Source organism: Pan paniscus, chromosome 4, assembly GCF_029289425.2.
Source record: "Pan paniscus chromosome 4, NHGRI_mPanPan1-v2.0_pri, whole genome shotgun sequence".
Lineage (NCBI taxonomy): Eukaryota > Metazoa > Chordata > Mammalia > Primates > Hominidae > Pan > Pan paniscus.
This window is the reverse complement of record NC_073253.2, coordinates 163,585,379-163,600,021: the sequence shown is the minus strand read 5'-3', so window position 1 is coordinate 163,600,021 and position 14,643 is coordinate 163,585,379. Positions and strand designations below refer to the sequence as shown.

Sequence of the window (14,643 nt, the reverse complement as noted above, 5' to 3'; positions counted from 1 at the left end):
TGAATAAAGTCCAGAAAGAGGTGAGGGAGCACCTGGGAGGACAGAATGCCGGGCAGAGGACACAGCAAGTGCAAAGGCCCGGAGGGGAGCACATGTTGGTGTATTCAAGGAACACGAGGCTGGAGGAAGAGTTTTGGGGATATAATCCCAGAGATAATAAGTGGCCAAATCCCAAGGGGCCTTGGAGGCCAGGCAAAGGACACAGGTGTTGACTCTAGGTGGAGACATAAGCCATCATAAGGTTTTAGCAAAAGAATGGCATGCACTGATTCACATTTAAACAGGATTAGTCTGGCTACTCTGTTGAAAAAAGAGGAAGGGGAAAAGGACAGAAGCCGGGAAACCAAGTAGGAGATGGCTGCCATCATCCAGGTAAGGGAAGACAGTGGCTTGGGTCTGGGGAAGTGGTGAGAAGTGGAATCTAGGGTTCTTTTGAAGGTGGAGCTAAGAGGATGGGGTGAGGGAAAGAGAGGGGTTAAGGATGATTGCAAGGTGTCTGGCCTGAGCAATGGAAGAATGAGATTGCCATCGACTGAGACAGCGGAGACACAGGATGAAAGGTCAGGGGCATTCTTGTGGCCATGTTCGTTTGAGGTCCTATTTTACATTTAAGTGAAGATGCAGAACAGGCAGTGGAGATACAAGATTCGAGGCGAGTGCGGAGGCCCAGGCTGGAGCCCTGCACTTGGGATGGGTTTGCAGCTGGGAGATAAAATGAGATCACCAAGGAAATGAGTAGAAAAGGGGAGGATCAAGGACCCAGCCCTGGGCCCTCTGACATAGGGAGGTCAGGGAAATGAGGAAGAATCAGCAAAGGAGACCAAGATGCTAGAGGTGAGGGGAGAACACTGGAAGAGCGAAGTAACCAGGAGGCCAAGCAAGGACAAAGGATGTTGAAGGAGGTGGAGTCAGCAACTGTGGCAAATGTAGCTGGCAGGTCCAGAAGGAAGATGGAGAGCTGGCCTCTGGTCTGGTAACAAGGAGCTCACTGATGAACATGATGAGCACACCCTCGGTACAAAGATGAGGGCCAGGCCAGGCACGGTGGCTCACGTCTGTAATCCCACCACTTTGGGAGGATAAGGTGGGTGGATCGCTTGAGGTCAGAAGTTTGAGACCACCGTGGCCAACATGGGGAAACCCCATCTCTAATAAAAATACAAAAATTAGCCAGGTGTGGTGGCGCGTGCCTATAGTCCCAGCTACTTGGGAGGCTGAGGCAGGAGAATGGCTTAGACCCGGGAAGCGGAGGTTGCAGTGAGCCAAGATCACGCCATTGCCCTTCAGTCTGGGCAACAGACTCTGTCTCAAAAATAAAAAAAAAGAAAAAAGAAAGATGAGGGCCAAAGTCCACATGGATTGGGTTACAGAGAGGAAGGGAACACCTCTTTCAAGTTTTTCTATAAAGAAAGGGAAAGAAACAATGTAGTAGTTGGAAGTGGAAATGGGGTGAAAAAAGTTTTAGGTCGGGTGTGGTGGCTCACGCCTGTAAACCCCAGCCCTTTGAGAGGTTGAGGCGGGAGGACTGCCTGAGCCCAGGAGTTCAAGACCAGCCTGGGCAACATAGTGAGACCCCATCTCTACAAAAAATACAAAAATTAGCCGGCCATGGTGGCATGTGCCTGTAGTCCCAGCTATGGGAGAGGCTGAAGTGGGAGGATCACTTGAGCCCAGAAGGTCAAGGCTGCTGTGAGCTGAGTTCACAGCACTGCACTCCAGCCTGGGCAACAAAGCAAGATCCTCTGTCAAAAAAATTTTTTTGTTTTGTTTTGAGCATGGGAGAAATAACAGCATGATGATATACTGATAGGCTGGATCCAGTGGAGGAGGGAAAATTGAAGATAGAGGAAAGAGTGGAATGGCTGCTGGAGTAATGTCCTTGCGAGAAAATGGGGGTGGTGGCCTCAGACAGGAGTGCAGAAGGCCCACCCTCAGAAGCCAGGGAAATGGCAGAACCTACAAGAACAGCCAGATACGGTGTGGGGGCCCTCTTCTGAGTCTGTCCTCTCTTCTCTCCCTGAGAGAAGTATGAATTAGTCATTGTGATGAGTGGGTGAATAAATGGTCCAGGGAGATACAGTATAATTTCTGGGCAGCATTGAGGGCTCATGGGAAGTGAGTGATCACCATTTCCAAATGATACCATACAGCGTGGTTGTGTGCATTTTTTTTTCCAGTTGCTCAACTGGAGAGGAGGGGGTGGAGAGTTCACTTTGACAGGGCTGGGTTTTGCCAAGTTAGTATGCCAAAGTGAGAGGAGGCAAGGGAACGGTTGTAATGGTGAACCATGGGACGTCAGTGGGGCCTGAGAAGCAGGCTAGCTCGAGAGAGCCCAGGCTGGGTGGCATTGAGCTCAGCAGTAGAGCACTGGGCAACTAGGCTCCCTGCGATGCCATGCAGGGCATTTGGTGGAACTGTTGCCTGCGATATTGGGAAGGTGGGCTGTGTATTCCTCCAAACCTGTAATCTGGGTCTGGGGACATGAGAGACACTCATAGTAACCCCCTGAGAAGTAGCATGGTGAGATGGCTACACATAAGGAAGCTGGAGTCTCTGTTCAAATCCAGGCTTTGCCATTTTCTCCTTGGATGACCTGGCAGGTTACTTAGCCTTTCTGGGCCTTGATCCCTTATCTTCCTGGGGCCACCACGAAGATTAAATGAGATACTGCACACGAAGTTCTTAGCCCACTGGTAGACACATAGACTCGACTCAGTACAGATGCTGTTGCTGCCTGGCTGAAAACAGACTGGGGATTCCACACATCCTGCTGTCCGGAGTCTCTGCGTGGGAGCGGACAGGCCCTTTTTCCTCCCATCTCACTTCCTCTCCTCCTCCAGCCACCAGAATACGACAGCCTGACACTCCATGTCCCCACCGTATACGGGAAAGGAGGTTTCCCATTGGCCGCAGGCAGAGACAAGCCACAGTGAGATGAGCGCTTTGGCTGCTGCCATGGCAACCAGCAATGACCAGACTTCAATTAGGAAGGAGGAATAAAAGGCATCCAATTAGGAGAAGAAAATAGGATTGAGCCTCTTCTCGCTTAGGAATGCCCAGGGCCAAGGGAATGCTTCGCTGGAGGAGCCCAGGCTTGCCAACCCCTTCAAGTCACCACCCCCACCTCTGGGCTCCAGGGAGCCCTGTGCTGGCAAAGAGACAACACAGAGGCGCTGACGTGTGTGGACTTCAGAGGGAGACCTGCTGGGGTTCAAATACGGCTTCTGCCACTTTCCTAACTGTGACAGGAAAGGTCTTTCACCTCTTTGTGCCTCAGTTTCTCCACTGGAATACGCTACCTATTTTGCAAGGTTGGAGTGAGGATCAATAGAGATAATGGGCTGGGGTGGTGGCTCACACCTGTAATCCCAGAACTTTGGGAGGTGGAGACAGGCGGATCACTTGAGGTCAGGAGTTCAAGATCAGCCTGGCCAACATGGCAAAACCCCGCCTCTACTAAAAATACAAAAATTAGCCGGGTGTGGTGGTGGGCGCTTGTAGTCCCAGCTACTCTGGAGTCTAAGGCAGGAGAATTGCTTGAATCTAGGAGGTGAAGGTTTCAGTGAGCCAAGATCACGCCACTGTACTCCAGAGACTGAGAGCAGGACTCAGTCTAAAATAAAAAAAACAGATAATGCATGTAAAGAACTTAACTCAGTGCCTGCCATATAAACTGCAACCTACTGGCATTAACTACTGCATTATTGTCAGTAACAACATCAATAGCAGTGATGCTGTGTTGTACCCAGCTAAGAAGGAGAGATGGGAACCGATATCCAGTGAGCACAAACTGCAAACACTTTGCTGCTCTACATTCTTGCTACCCAAAGTGTGATCCAGGAACCAGCAGCATTGGCCTCACCTGGGAGCTTGTTAGAAATGCAGAATCTCAGGTTCTGCTCCAGACTTGCTGAATCAGAATCTGCATTTAGCCAGAGCTCCAGGTAACTTGTGTGCATGGCACAGTTTGAAGCGCTGCTTCAGCGCCTTAGTTAGTCTTCAGAGAACCACCTCCAGGAAGGCAGTATGAGCCAGATTTTACAGATAAGGGAACTGAGACTAAGAATTGAAGACTGTGAGGAGACACAGCTGGAAGGGCAAGGCTGGTGACAGCCCCAGGCCACAATCCAAGGATGTGGCCCCACAATGCCATGATAGAGAAGGGTTTTATAGCACATGCAGATCAAGGCAAGGATGGAGAGCAAAGAGATTCCCTTCTCTGGGCAAAGGTCTGTGATTTACAGCAGGAGAAAGGGGCGAGCCCTCCAAGAAGGCAGTGAGAGGCTCTACATTCCAGCTTCCAGAAATGGAGGCAGGAGAGGCTCGGAGAGGTGTATACATCTTGTTTTTCCCCTTTGCACATACCCCACATTTTCCTGCATCACTTCAACCCATCCATTTCCAACACGGCCCTCCTCACAGTTTGTTTACATCTTAGCCATCAATGCTGGCACCTTGTCTGTTTGGTTCCCCATTGAATCCCCAGCCCCAGACACAGGGGTGGGGACACAACAAGCTCCCAGTACAGATCTGAGCATGAGTGGAGCGACCTTCTAGGTATAATGCCCACGCTTGGGCTCCTTTGTGCCCATAGTTGAGTTATCATTAAAATACTCTAACACTAAATGGCATCAGGGTTAACAAAGCCCTTTACTTCTTCTAATTCACTTGTACATCACAAGCCCGAGTTAGCTATTATATAAATCCCCCTTCTACAGATGGGAAAGCTGAGTATCTGTCTGCACTTGGGTCTGCCTGTCTCTTAGGACAAAATGTACTTGGGCTACTTCATCCCCAGTCCTGACTCCTGCCAATGCAGTGAGAGATGGAAGCCGGAGAAGGTCAGTTTCAGGGAGGAGGCTGGCAATGGCCCCACTAAACGAAAACCCACTGTGGATCAGACGCTTGAATAGGTGTTTTACGGGTGCTATCTCAATCCTTATAAAGATTCTTCCAGTGGGCATGATGGAGGCATTATCATTTGCATTTTAGGGATAAGAAAAATGAGGATCAGAGATGTTAAGTACCTTGCCCAAGGTCATCCAGCTATACAGCAAGTGGTAAAGGTGGGATGTGAATGCCTATGTGTTTGCTTTCATTACTCTGTGCTTTATTTTTATTTTTTGACACAGGGTTCTGCTGTTGCCCAGGCCAGAATGCTGCGGCATGATCAGCTCACTGCAGCTCAAGGGATCCTCCCATCTCAACCTCCAGAGTAGCTAGGACTACAAGCATGCACCACTATGCCTGGCTAATTTTATTTTTTGTAGAGATGGGGTCTTGCTGTGTTGCCCAGGCTGCTTTCGAACTCCTGCACTTGAGTGATCCTCTGGCCTTGGCCTCCCAAAGGGTTGGGATTACAGATATAAGCCACCACACAGCCATAGTCTATGCTTCTTATCTAATCTCTCATGCTGTATAGTAAAGCTGCAGTATGTGGCTTTTTCCAGGTTCTGGCAGTTTTAAAAGGCACTTTCAGGTCCATTACTCTTCCTCTTGTGAAAGAGCTCCTTCCCTCCCACCCTAAGTCTGAGAACAACATTCACCTGTGGAAGCCTCGCTGCCTAGAATCCAAGATGAGCCTGATTGATAGCACAACCTGCGTCTCCTTCGAGCCTTCTTCCTGAAGCTCAGGGTAGACCAATCCCCATAAACACAGAAGGCCGGTCAGCCAGCCAGCCAGCCAGCCAGCCAGCCAGCCAGCCAGCCAGACACGGCCCTTACCAGGCACTCTTCCAGATGGCTCCTGTCGGTGGTACAGACATCGACTCTTAAGGTCTTCTGGTGAAGGGCTGGATAGGACATGGATACCCAGAACACCTCATTGAATACTAGAGTGTCTGAGGCGTCCAGAGGCCGGGTCCGGAACAGGCAGGTTGTGCTTTCAGAGCAAGGAAGGACAGCCACGCGGATATTCCTAGAGGGAGACAGAACCGCAGGAAATCTTGGGTCAGCCCATGTCTGGGGCTAAAATGTTGGACTAAACAGCTGCTGAAATCCCTAAGCAAACAACAGTGGATGAGAGTTTGTAGAAGTGAGGAATCTGGGGAATCAGGCCCCTATACACTGGAAGGAACTTTGACAAATCGAACAAAATTCCAGATGCATTTGTCCTTTGGTCCAGACCCTTCACTTCTAGGCATTATCCCACAGATGCCCCTGCATGAGTACCAGTGAGCTATGGAGGAGGCTATTCAGCCTGGCACCGTCTGTGTGGGCAGAAGACTGAAATTGACCCAAGCATCCCATCTTGTCTTCCTTCCGTTTTGTCCGCCTTCCTGCCCTTTCTTCTTCCCACATGTGCCACCCTCACAGGCTGGCTGAGTGTAGACCACACATAAGCTTCTGTTGCCACCCTCCAGGCCTTACGATCAGAGAAAACTTGGAGGCAGATGAGTGCAATAAAGGATAAACCCATCTACCATGGGAGGAGCCCACAGGCAGACAGAGCAGGTGTTTGCATCCTACCAGCATCAAGGTAACATGCAGTCACACCCCTCCAAGAGAAGCAGAGTGACTGGTGTTGACTCTTGGAAACAGAAGACCTATCTCTCTCTGCAAGAAACACTTGAGATTAGGAGAAGATAAAACAGACTGTGACCATTCTTCTCCATGAGGCTCAAAGTCCAGGAGGGTAGGGCCCAGGAAGGATCTGCTCACCACCCCATTCCTAGAGCTGGCATGCAGCAGGTGCTCAGCACGTAATGGGGCAGGAATTCACACAGTCATCTAGAGAGTGCTTGTCTTTACAGGTGGTGTGCTTGCCGTTGTGCCTGTATTCACATGCACAGCACCGACATTCAGCATCACAGTCATATGCAGTACAAACCCACAGTGCCTTGACAAGGCCCATAACTGGATCAGGACAGGGCAGAAAAGTGACCCCCAGGGGTAACTCCAGAGGATTAGGGTATGAAATACACCCGTCCAGCTACATACTCACACTTTCTGGTCTTGTTGCTGCAACAGAGCAGAAAGGTTACTCAGCTGGATGATTAATATTGCAAATTGCTTATTCTTCTCATCATACCTGAAATGAAAAGGGGCATATGAAGTAGCTATTAGTAACACACTCATCTCTCTCATTCCTTCTCTCCGTTAAAAGTCACAGGACGTGGCTGTTGGCTGCCCTGGGGACTATGGTGAGCTCAAGAGCACAGGCCCAGTGCTTTGCTGCCATGCAGGGATGTAGAGCTAGAGCTGCCAATTGTTTGAAAATTTTTTTTTTGTTTTGAAACAGGATCTCACTCTGTCATCCAGGTTGAGTGCAGTGGCATGATCGGGGCTCATGGTAGCCTCGACCTCCCAGGCTCAGGTGATCCTCCCACCTCAGCCTCTCAAGTAGCTAGGACTACAGGTGTTCACCACCACACCCAGCTAATTTTGTGTATTTTTAGTAGAGATGGGGTTTAATCATGTTGCCTGGGCTGGTCCTGAACTCCTGGAATCAAGTGATCCCTCTGCCTCAGCCTCCCAAAGTGTCAGGATTAAAGGTGTGAGCCACGACGCCCAGCCAGTTGTCCGAATTTTTAAAAAGAACCCATAAATGCGGGTGAAATTTCATGATATGGAGATGTTGTCAACTAATTCCTATTAAAAAATATTGAAGGCCAGGTGTGGTGGCTCATGCCTGTAATCTCAGCACTTTGGGAGGCCGAGGCGGGCAGATCATTTGAGGTCAGGAGTTTGAGACTAGCCTGGCCAACATGGTGAAACTCCATCTCTATTAAAAATACAAAAGTTAGCCGAGCATGGTGGCACACACCTGTAATCCCAGCTACTTGGGAGGCTGAGGCAGGAGAATCGCTTGAACCCAGGAGGCAGAGGTTGCAGCGAGCTGAGATCACACCACTGCACTTCAGCCTGGGTGACAGGTGAGACCCTGTCTCAAAAAAAAAAAAAAAAAAAAAAATTGAGATCATATCATCCCCCAACAAAAGAAAACAAAAAGAACAACCATGTGTGTATTGACCCAATCTGGGTTGCAGCCCCCAGTGATCAACTTCCATCCAGATCAATGAAACCTAGATGGGATGGAAAGACAAAAGCCACAGCAACAACGAACAAACACACTGAGAGGCAGGAGGTCTCAGTCCCAGTCCTGGCTCTGCTACCAGCCAGCTCAGTGAGTTGGGCCAAGTCATAAGGTCTTTTAAAACCTCATTTCTCCAACCTCATTTCTCCTATCTGTAAAGCGGATGGCTGGGAGGTGAGGAACGAATCAGCACCCCTTCAGTTAAGAAGCTGCAATGGCCAGCAGGTCCTGCTGGTGCTGCCTTCCACCCTGGGCGGCTGTGAAGGTAAATGCTGGGGAACGCTGTGGATGAAGAAGGGACCCCACACAGACCGTTCCTTCTGTCCTCCTCGTCCTTGTCACTTACTTCAGGGCAATCTGAATTCGGGTCGCACCCACTGCTTCCGATTCGTCACTGTCAAATGCAGCAGCTTCTGAAGCACCCAGTCTGAAAGGCAACAGGGGAGGAGGAGTTAGGCTTCCCTACAGTGAAGAAACTATTCGGGGAGGCTGAGGTTACACCCCCAGGAAGGAAAGTTGGGGTTTGCTCAGCTTCCCTTCAGGTCCTTTTTAAAATTTTAATTAAAAAAAATTTTTTTAGAGATGGGGGCTCACTATGTTGCCCAGGCTGGTCTCGAACTCCTTGTATCAAGTGATCCTCCCACTGAAGCCTCCCAAGTAGCTGGGATTACAGACTCACACCACTATGCCCCGCTTGGACTCCTCTCTTAAGGGGCCTTCCCTTTCTCTAGTGCTTGCTCCTTAGCCATATACCTTTTTCGTAGCTACCACAGAACTAGCACTCCCCCAAACCTGAAGCATCTCTAACCCCAGGAAAAGTTATGCTGTCTGTGCCTTGGGCAGCCAAGAGGAAGGTGGGGTCACGCCCTCTTGGGGCTCCTCCCACACACTGTGGGGGCCAAAACCTAAGCCTCTCCACAGGCCTAGGCTCTGGATATTCAGAGTTCATGGCTTACAGGGCCACAGAGAGAGCCAGCACCCAGACACCTACCTCTGCACGGAAGCCTCGTACACACCACTGTCTCCAGCCACTGACTCGTCCGATACGGCGGCTGAGACACAGGCCACTTTCAGGCCACACCCCTGGGCCGTATTCACAGCTAGGGAAGGAAAATGGAAAGGCAGGTTCAGGAACCAGGAAACTGCCTTTGCGACTCCCAATTTTGTTTTGTTTTTGAGGCAGGGTCTCACTCATCCAGGCTGGAGTGCAGTGGCACAATCATGGCTCACTGCAGCCTCGACCACTTCGGGTTCTGGTGATCCTCCCACCTCCGCCTCCCAAATACTGGAACTACAGGCATGTGCCACCATACCCAGCTAATTTTTGAATTATTATTTTGTTGTAGAGATGGGGTTTTGCCATATTGCCCAGGCTGGTCTTGAACTCCTGGTCTTAGGCGATCTGCCTGCTTTGGCCTTCCAAAGTGTTGGGATTACAGGCGTCAGCCACTGTAATCCCAACACTTTGGGATTCGGGGAGCCTGAACTCCCAATTTTGATACACTCTCTATGGAAGACAGACGGTTCCACCAAATTCCAACCACCTCTAAATGCTAAAGCAAAAAAAAAAAAAAAATTAAAAAAAAGTTTGCTTTAGGGTGATGGAAGGAGTCACATGTGATTTTGTGTTTTACCATCCCAGGCTCTTGAGTCGAACTGCCTGGATTCAAATCCGGTTCCACCACTCACTGCTTCATGACCTTGAGATACTGACTTAATCCTGTTAAGCCTCAGATGCCTCATTTGTAAAACTTGGATAATAATACCTACTTATAGGGCTGTTGACAGGACTCAGCGAGACATTATAAGGGAAGTCCTTAATATAGAGATTGGTGCAGGCAGGCAAAGCGCTCTGCAAAACTCATTACAACTATCCTTATTGCCACTACTGTTCCTATCACTGTAGATATCCATACTTTCAATGGCAAAAACTGCGATTACTTTTGCATCAACCTAACAGATCCATCCCTATCCACCTGGGGCAAAATAACAGCTCCTGGACCCTCAGGACAGAGAAGGGAGAGATTAAGCACCCGTTCTTCCACTGCCTATCCCTTTCCACTCCGAATTCAGCTCCTCCTCTTCCCTAACCTTAACAGGGGCCCTTGAAAGTCTCTGATCTGAGGCTCATAACTAAGCACTCAACACGTGCTGCACATTCCTTCCTTGCCCAAGTAATGATCACTCACGATGTGCCAGGCCCATTGCCATGTTCAGAACTACAAAGATGAATAAGACAGTTCCTGCCCTCCTTGCAGCGGGGAAGGCCAGATCCAGATCTTACAACCTCACAGCTAACACCTCTGAGCACCTGCGGGCAGACCGGAGCAGGGCAAGGGCTCGCAGCATTGAGGGGCACAGAGTCCAGGGCATGGCAGGCCGGGGACGGCGATGGGTGACAAGGCGGGTCTGGGAGACTGCAAGTGCTGGCGATGGGGAAGCTGAGCCTGCGTCCCATGCCTGCTGAGCCCGCAGAGACCTCCTGCTTTCAGACCCACGCATCTCCACCCTCCACTAAACCACTTAAGGAGATTAATTTGTCTGCTGACTGAACAGCGGCACTAATCACATAACCTGCTTAGCGTCTAAGCTCTGCCTGGCATTGCTTGCTGCAGGGAAGGCTTCTGGAGATGGCATGAAGGAAATGCCATCCCGAGACCTGTGTGTGCCCAGCCTAATGTGCTGTCTGAGGCCCACAAGCCCCAAAGACACTGTTGGGGAGGGGAGAGGAGGGGGTCACTTCACAGGACATAGCTGGGGTCTGAGTGTCCTGACTTGGCTTAATATTGCCATCAGAGCCTTGTTAGAGGTTCCACCTGCACCCCCTCCTCTCCAGGGAACAATTTTCTGAGGCTTGCCACCTGCTATAGTAGGGCGCTTGCTTTTATTTTGAGAGCACTCAGCAAGACTCCCTTCCTGATGAGGGAAACCCAGGGATCTCTCGGCTCGTCTTCTAAGGAAACCACTGGCACTCAAAGCCTTTCGTTAACAAGGAAACCTCATTTCCCTACCATGCTCCCACTGGCCCTTGTACACACATGGATAATTCTGGGCACAGCAGCAGCACTCCTGCCCATGCCTGGAGCCACAGAGCTGATATGGGTCTGGCTGCTTCTAGCTGGCCTCACCTGGAGCCAGGAGCACCAGCTTTTTGTAGACAGAACTCAGCACATGGATAACAGTGTGCGTTCTGAGCAGGTGGTCCTTGTGCCAGTCCTGGTCTTGCCATTTCACTCTGTGGGACTAACCTCAGACAAGTCTTTTAACCTCACTGTGCCTCACTTTTTTCATCTTTAAGATGGGGATAAAAGGGGCTGGACTTGGTGGTTCACGCCTGTAATCCCAGCACTTTGGGAGGCCAAGGTGGGTGGATCAACTGAGGTCAGGAGTTCGAGACCAGCCTGGCCAACATGGTGAAAGCCCGCCTCTACTAAAAATACAAAAAAAAAAAAAAAAAAAATTAGCCGGGCATGGTGATGTGCACCTGTAATTCCAGCTACTCGGGAGGCTGACGCAGGAGAATCGCTTGAACCCAGGAGGTGGAGGTTGCAGTGAGCCAGGATGGTGCCACTGCACTCCAGCCTGGGTGACAGAGTGAGACTCCAGCTCAAAAAAAAAAAAAAAAAAAGGAGATTAAAAATAGCACCCACTTCCCAGAGGTGTTGTGAGGCTTAAATGAGTAAATATGCAGAGAAGTACCTGAATCCTAAACACCTGTATGCTATATATCATAGCTATGATTATTGTGAGCTATTTTTACTGTGGCCAGGAAAGCCAAAGAGGCCCAGGTGAGTTTACTGAGCATCCTACTCAGTCCTGACCTTCACACCCAGAGCCAGATGGGGTTGGTGGGGCCCCAAGCACCAGGAGTTGGCATGAATGTGCATGCTGAACTGCCTCCCAGCCTAAGGCATGACAATAAGGGGGTTGGGTTCCGGGGCCAGAAACACTCAGGTTCCTATCCCTGCTTCCTCACTTGTTGGCTGGGTGACCTAAGGCAAGTGACATCACCTCTCTGAATCTCCAATTCCTCATCAGTGAAATGGACAGAATAGAAATATCTGATTTCACCATGTATCAAGCACATTACCCAACTCATAATATATCCCCAATAAAAGTTAACTATTATGATTTATTATGTGGTTGCTGCTAAAGATGAAAATGTTTTCTCCTAATAAATCTTAGCTGTCAATGTCAGCATCATCTTCTATTTTGAAGATTCCAACTTAAATTCCGGCCAACACCAAAATGTTCTTTCTGACCCCATGCAGAATGGGAGTCAGATCATATCATTCCTGGCTTCAAACGGTCACATGGGTGCCCAGTGCAATTAGGATAAAATCCAAACTCCTTAGCACAGCCCACCAGGCCTTTCAGGATCTGGACTCTTGCCTAGTTCTCCAGCCTCGCTGGTAACCCCCTACCTCTGACTCATGGCTTCCTGGCTCCCCTTCTAGTCCCTTGCTCTGACCTCAGAGATTTTGCTCTTGCTTTTCCCAAGGCTGGCTCCATCTCACCATTCAAGACACCCTCAAATGTCATCTTCTTTCACAACCCAACCTGCCCTGGCAGTCCCACCTCCAACCAGAAAGGCTGGATCACATTCCCTGTTTTATTTTCTTTGTAGTGCTTGTTTGGTTGCAGGTTTATTCCCTGTGCCTCCATTTGAACATAAGCTTCATGAGAACAGGGACCCTGTCTGTCTTCAACACAGAATCCTTAGTGACCAGCCCAGTGCCTGGCACACAGCATATCTATAATCATGGATAGATGAATCCATGTATATCCAATAGCACAGGATGATCTGACATTTAGTTTTATGAGGTGCTAAATGTCTGTTGGAGGACAGGATCTACTACTGAAAACCCTTCACACAGGACCTCAAAAATACTGAGTTAATAAATATCCACTGAATAAATACACTTGCCATACAAAGACCCAGCACACAGAAGCAGTCAGTAAATATCAACTAGAATGCTCACTGGGGGTTCTGAGCACAGAGTATCTCTTTCCCTCCTCCTGGTTCCCACCCTCTGGGCATGGTGCTCTCTACCTTGGCCCAGCTGCTTGCCCTCCGTTCCTGGTTCCTCCAGCTGGTATCTTTCCTGGGCGCTGTTACCAAGGCTCAGTTCACAAAGAGTGGCACTCAGCTCCGGGTCTTCAAACTCCAAGGAGTTGAGGAAGGCATCACCAGCCAGGAGGGGGTCAGCCATGAGAGGGGAACAGGGTGGGGAGGGGGAGGAGAGAGAGGAACGTGGGGATAGGGAGGTCATGGACTTTGGGGTGCCAGACAGGGAACGCAGAGCCTGCAGGCGGCCACCTCCCTCTGCCTTCTGGGTCTTGGCCACCTCATCCTCGTGGATGGTGGTGATGCAGCCCGAGGGCCGGAAGCCGGTGGCCCCCTCCAGGAGCAGGAACTCCACCTTGCTCTGCAGCTCTGAGTCCAGCTGCTCAAAGGGGTCATAGTAGAGGTCAGTGAAGCTGGCTGAAGTGGAGGAGTCCAGGCTGGATGCAACCAGGGAGCCCCGGCTGGACGTGAGGGATCCGGGGCTGCTGCCTGAGGACAGGGACTGCATGCTGCTTGAGAGACTGGGACACAGGGAGGGGAAGGACAGTGAGACGCACACAGCGAAGTGGGCCCCCTGAGACCTGCTGACCTCTGGAAAGCACCATGATCTCACTAGACTTGCTTGGCAATCTCTAGGGTAGACCCTTCACCCCCACTTCATGGAAAACTGATACCCCAAGAAGCCCACATAATCAAGACATGGCAGAGCTGGGCTTTGGACTCAAGTTATAGCTGCCTTAAAAGTCCACTTTTTCCTCTAAATCTGTGTTTCCCAAAGCTCTAATTGGCTATGTTGCGTTTGTATGATATGTTTTCATAGTTGAATCCATTATGTAATAAAGATTTCTTAATATCTTTCTTGAAATCAACTCACTGTGTTTTTTTTTTGGAGATGGAGTCTTGCTCTGTCGCCAGGCTGGAGTGCAGTGGGGCGATCTCGGCTCACTGCAACCTCCGCCTCCTGGGTTTAAGCAATTCTCCTGCCTCAGCCTCCCAAGTAGCTGGGACTACAGGCGTCTGCCACCACGCCCGGTTAATTTTTTGTATTTTAGTAGAGATGGGGTTTCACCGTGTTGCCCAGGCTAGTCTCGAACTCCTGAGCTCAGGCAATCCGCCTGCGTCGGCCTCCCAAAGTGGTAGGATTACAGGCGTAAGCCACCACGCCTGCCCCAACTCACTGTTTTAATACTTTAAAAATCTATATTAAAAGGAAACTTTACATCCTAAGTGTAATTTGAAAAGCAGTATCACTTACTACAAAGAGAAGGCCACCATGAGAAAAATATCTAATGGAACAAAATGTTGTTATTGAATTCCACTGACGCACTGTTGTTCATGGAGGCCCAGGTCTGAGGCTACATTCTCTGTGTTGTACAGGTAGGTGGCAGTGTGAGTTTCCTAAGGCTTTTTTTTTCTTTTTGGAGACAAGGTCTGGCTCTATCACCCAGGCTGGAGTGCAGTAGCACGATCTCGGCTCACGGTAAGCCTCCTCCCGGGCTCAAGTCATCCTCCCACCTCAGACTCCCGAGTAGCTGGGACC

General features: G+C 49.9%; 1 protein-coding gene across 9 annotated transcripts in view; it reads right to left on the bottom strand.

Annotated features, from left to right (window-relative positions):
* Window positions 1-14,643, bottom strand: part of WWC1 (WW and C2 domain containing 1) — a 180,094-nt gene that overhangs the window by 32,445 nt on the left and 133,006 nt on the right. For all 9 annotated transcript variants that reach the window (XM_008963296.5, XM_008963297.5, XM_003810912.6 and 6 more), the window contains 5 exons: window positions 13,089-13,624; window positions 9,027-9,135; window positions 8,382-8,462; window positions 6,944-7,030; window positions 5,725-5,917 (listed from right to left, as the gene is read on the bottom strand). In XM_008963296.5, coding sequence (XP_008961544.3) covers window positions 5,725-5,917; window positions 6,944-7,030; window positions 8,382-8,462; window positions 9,027-9,135; window positions 13,089-13,624 — 1,006 coding nt within the window. The remainder of the gene's footprint in view (window positions 1-5,724; window positions 5,918-6,943; window positions 7,031-8,381; window positions 8,463-9,026; window positions 9,136-13,088; window positions 13,625-14,643) is intronic.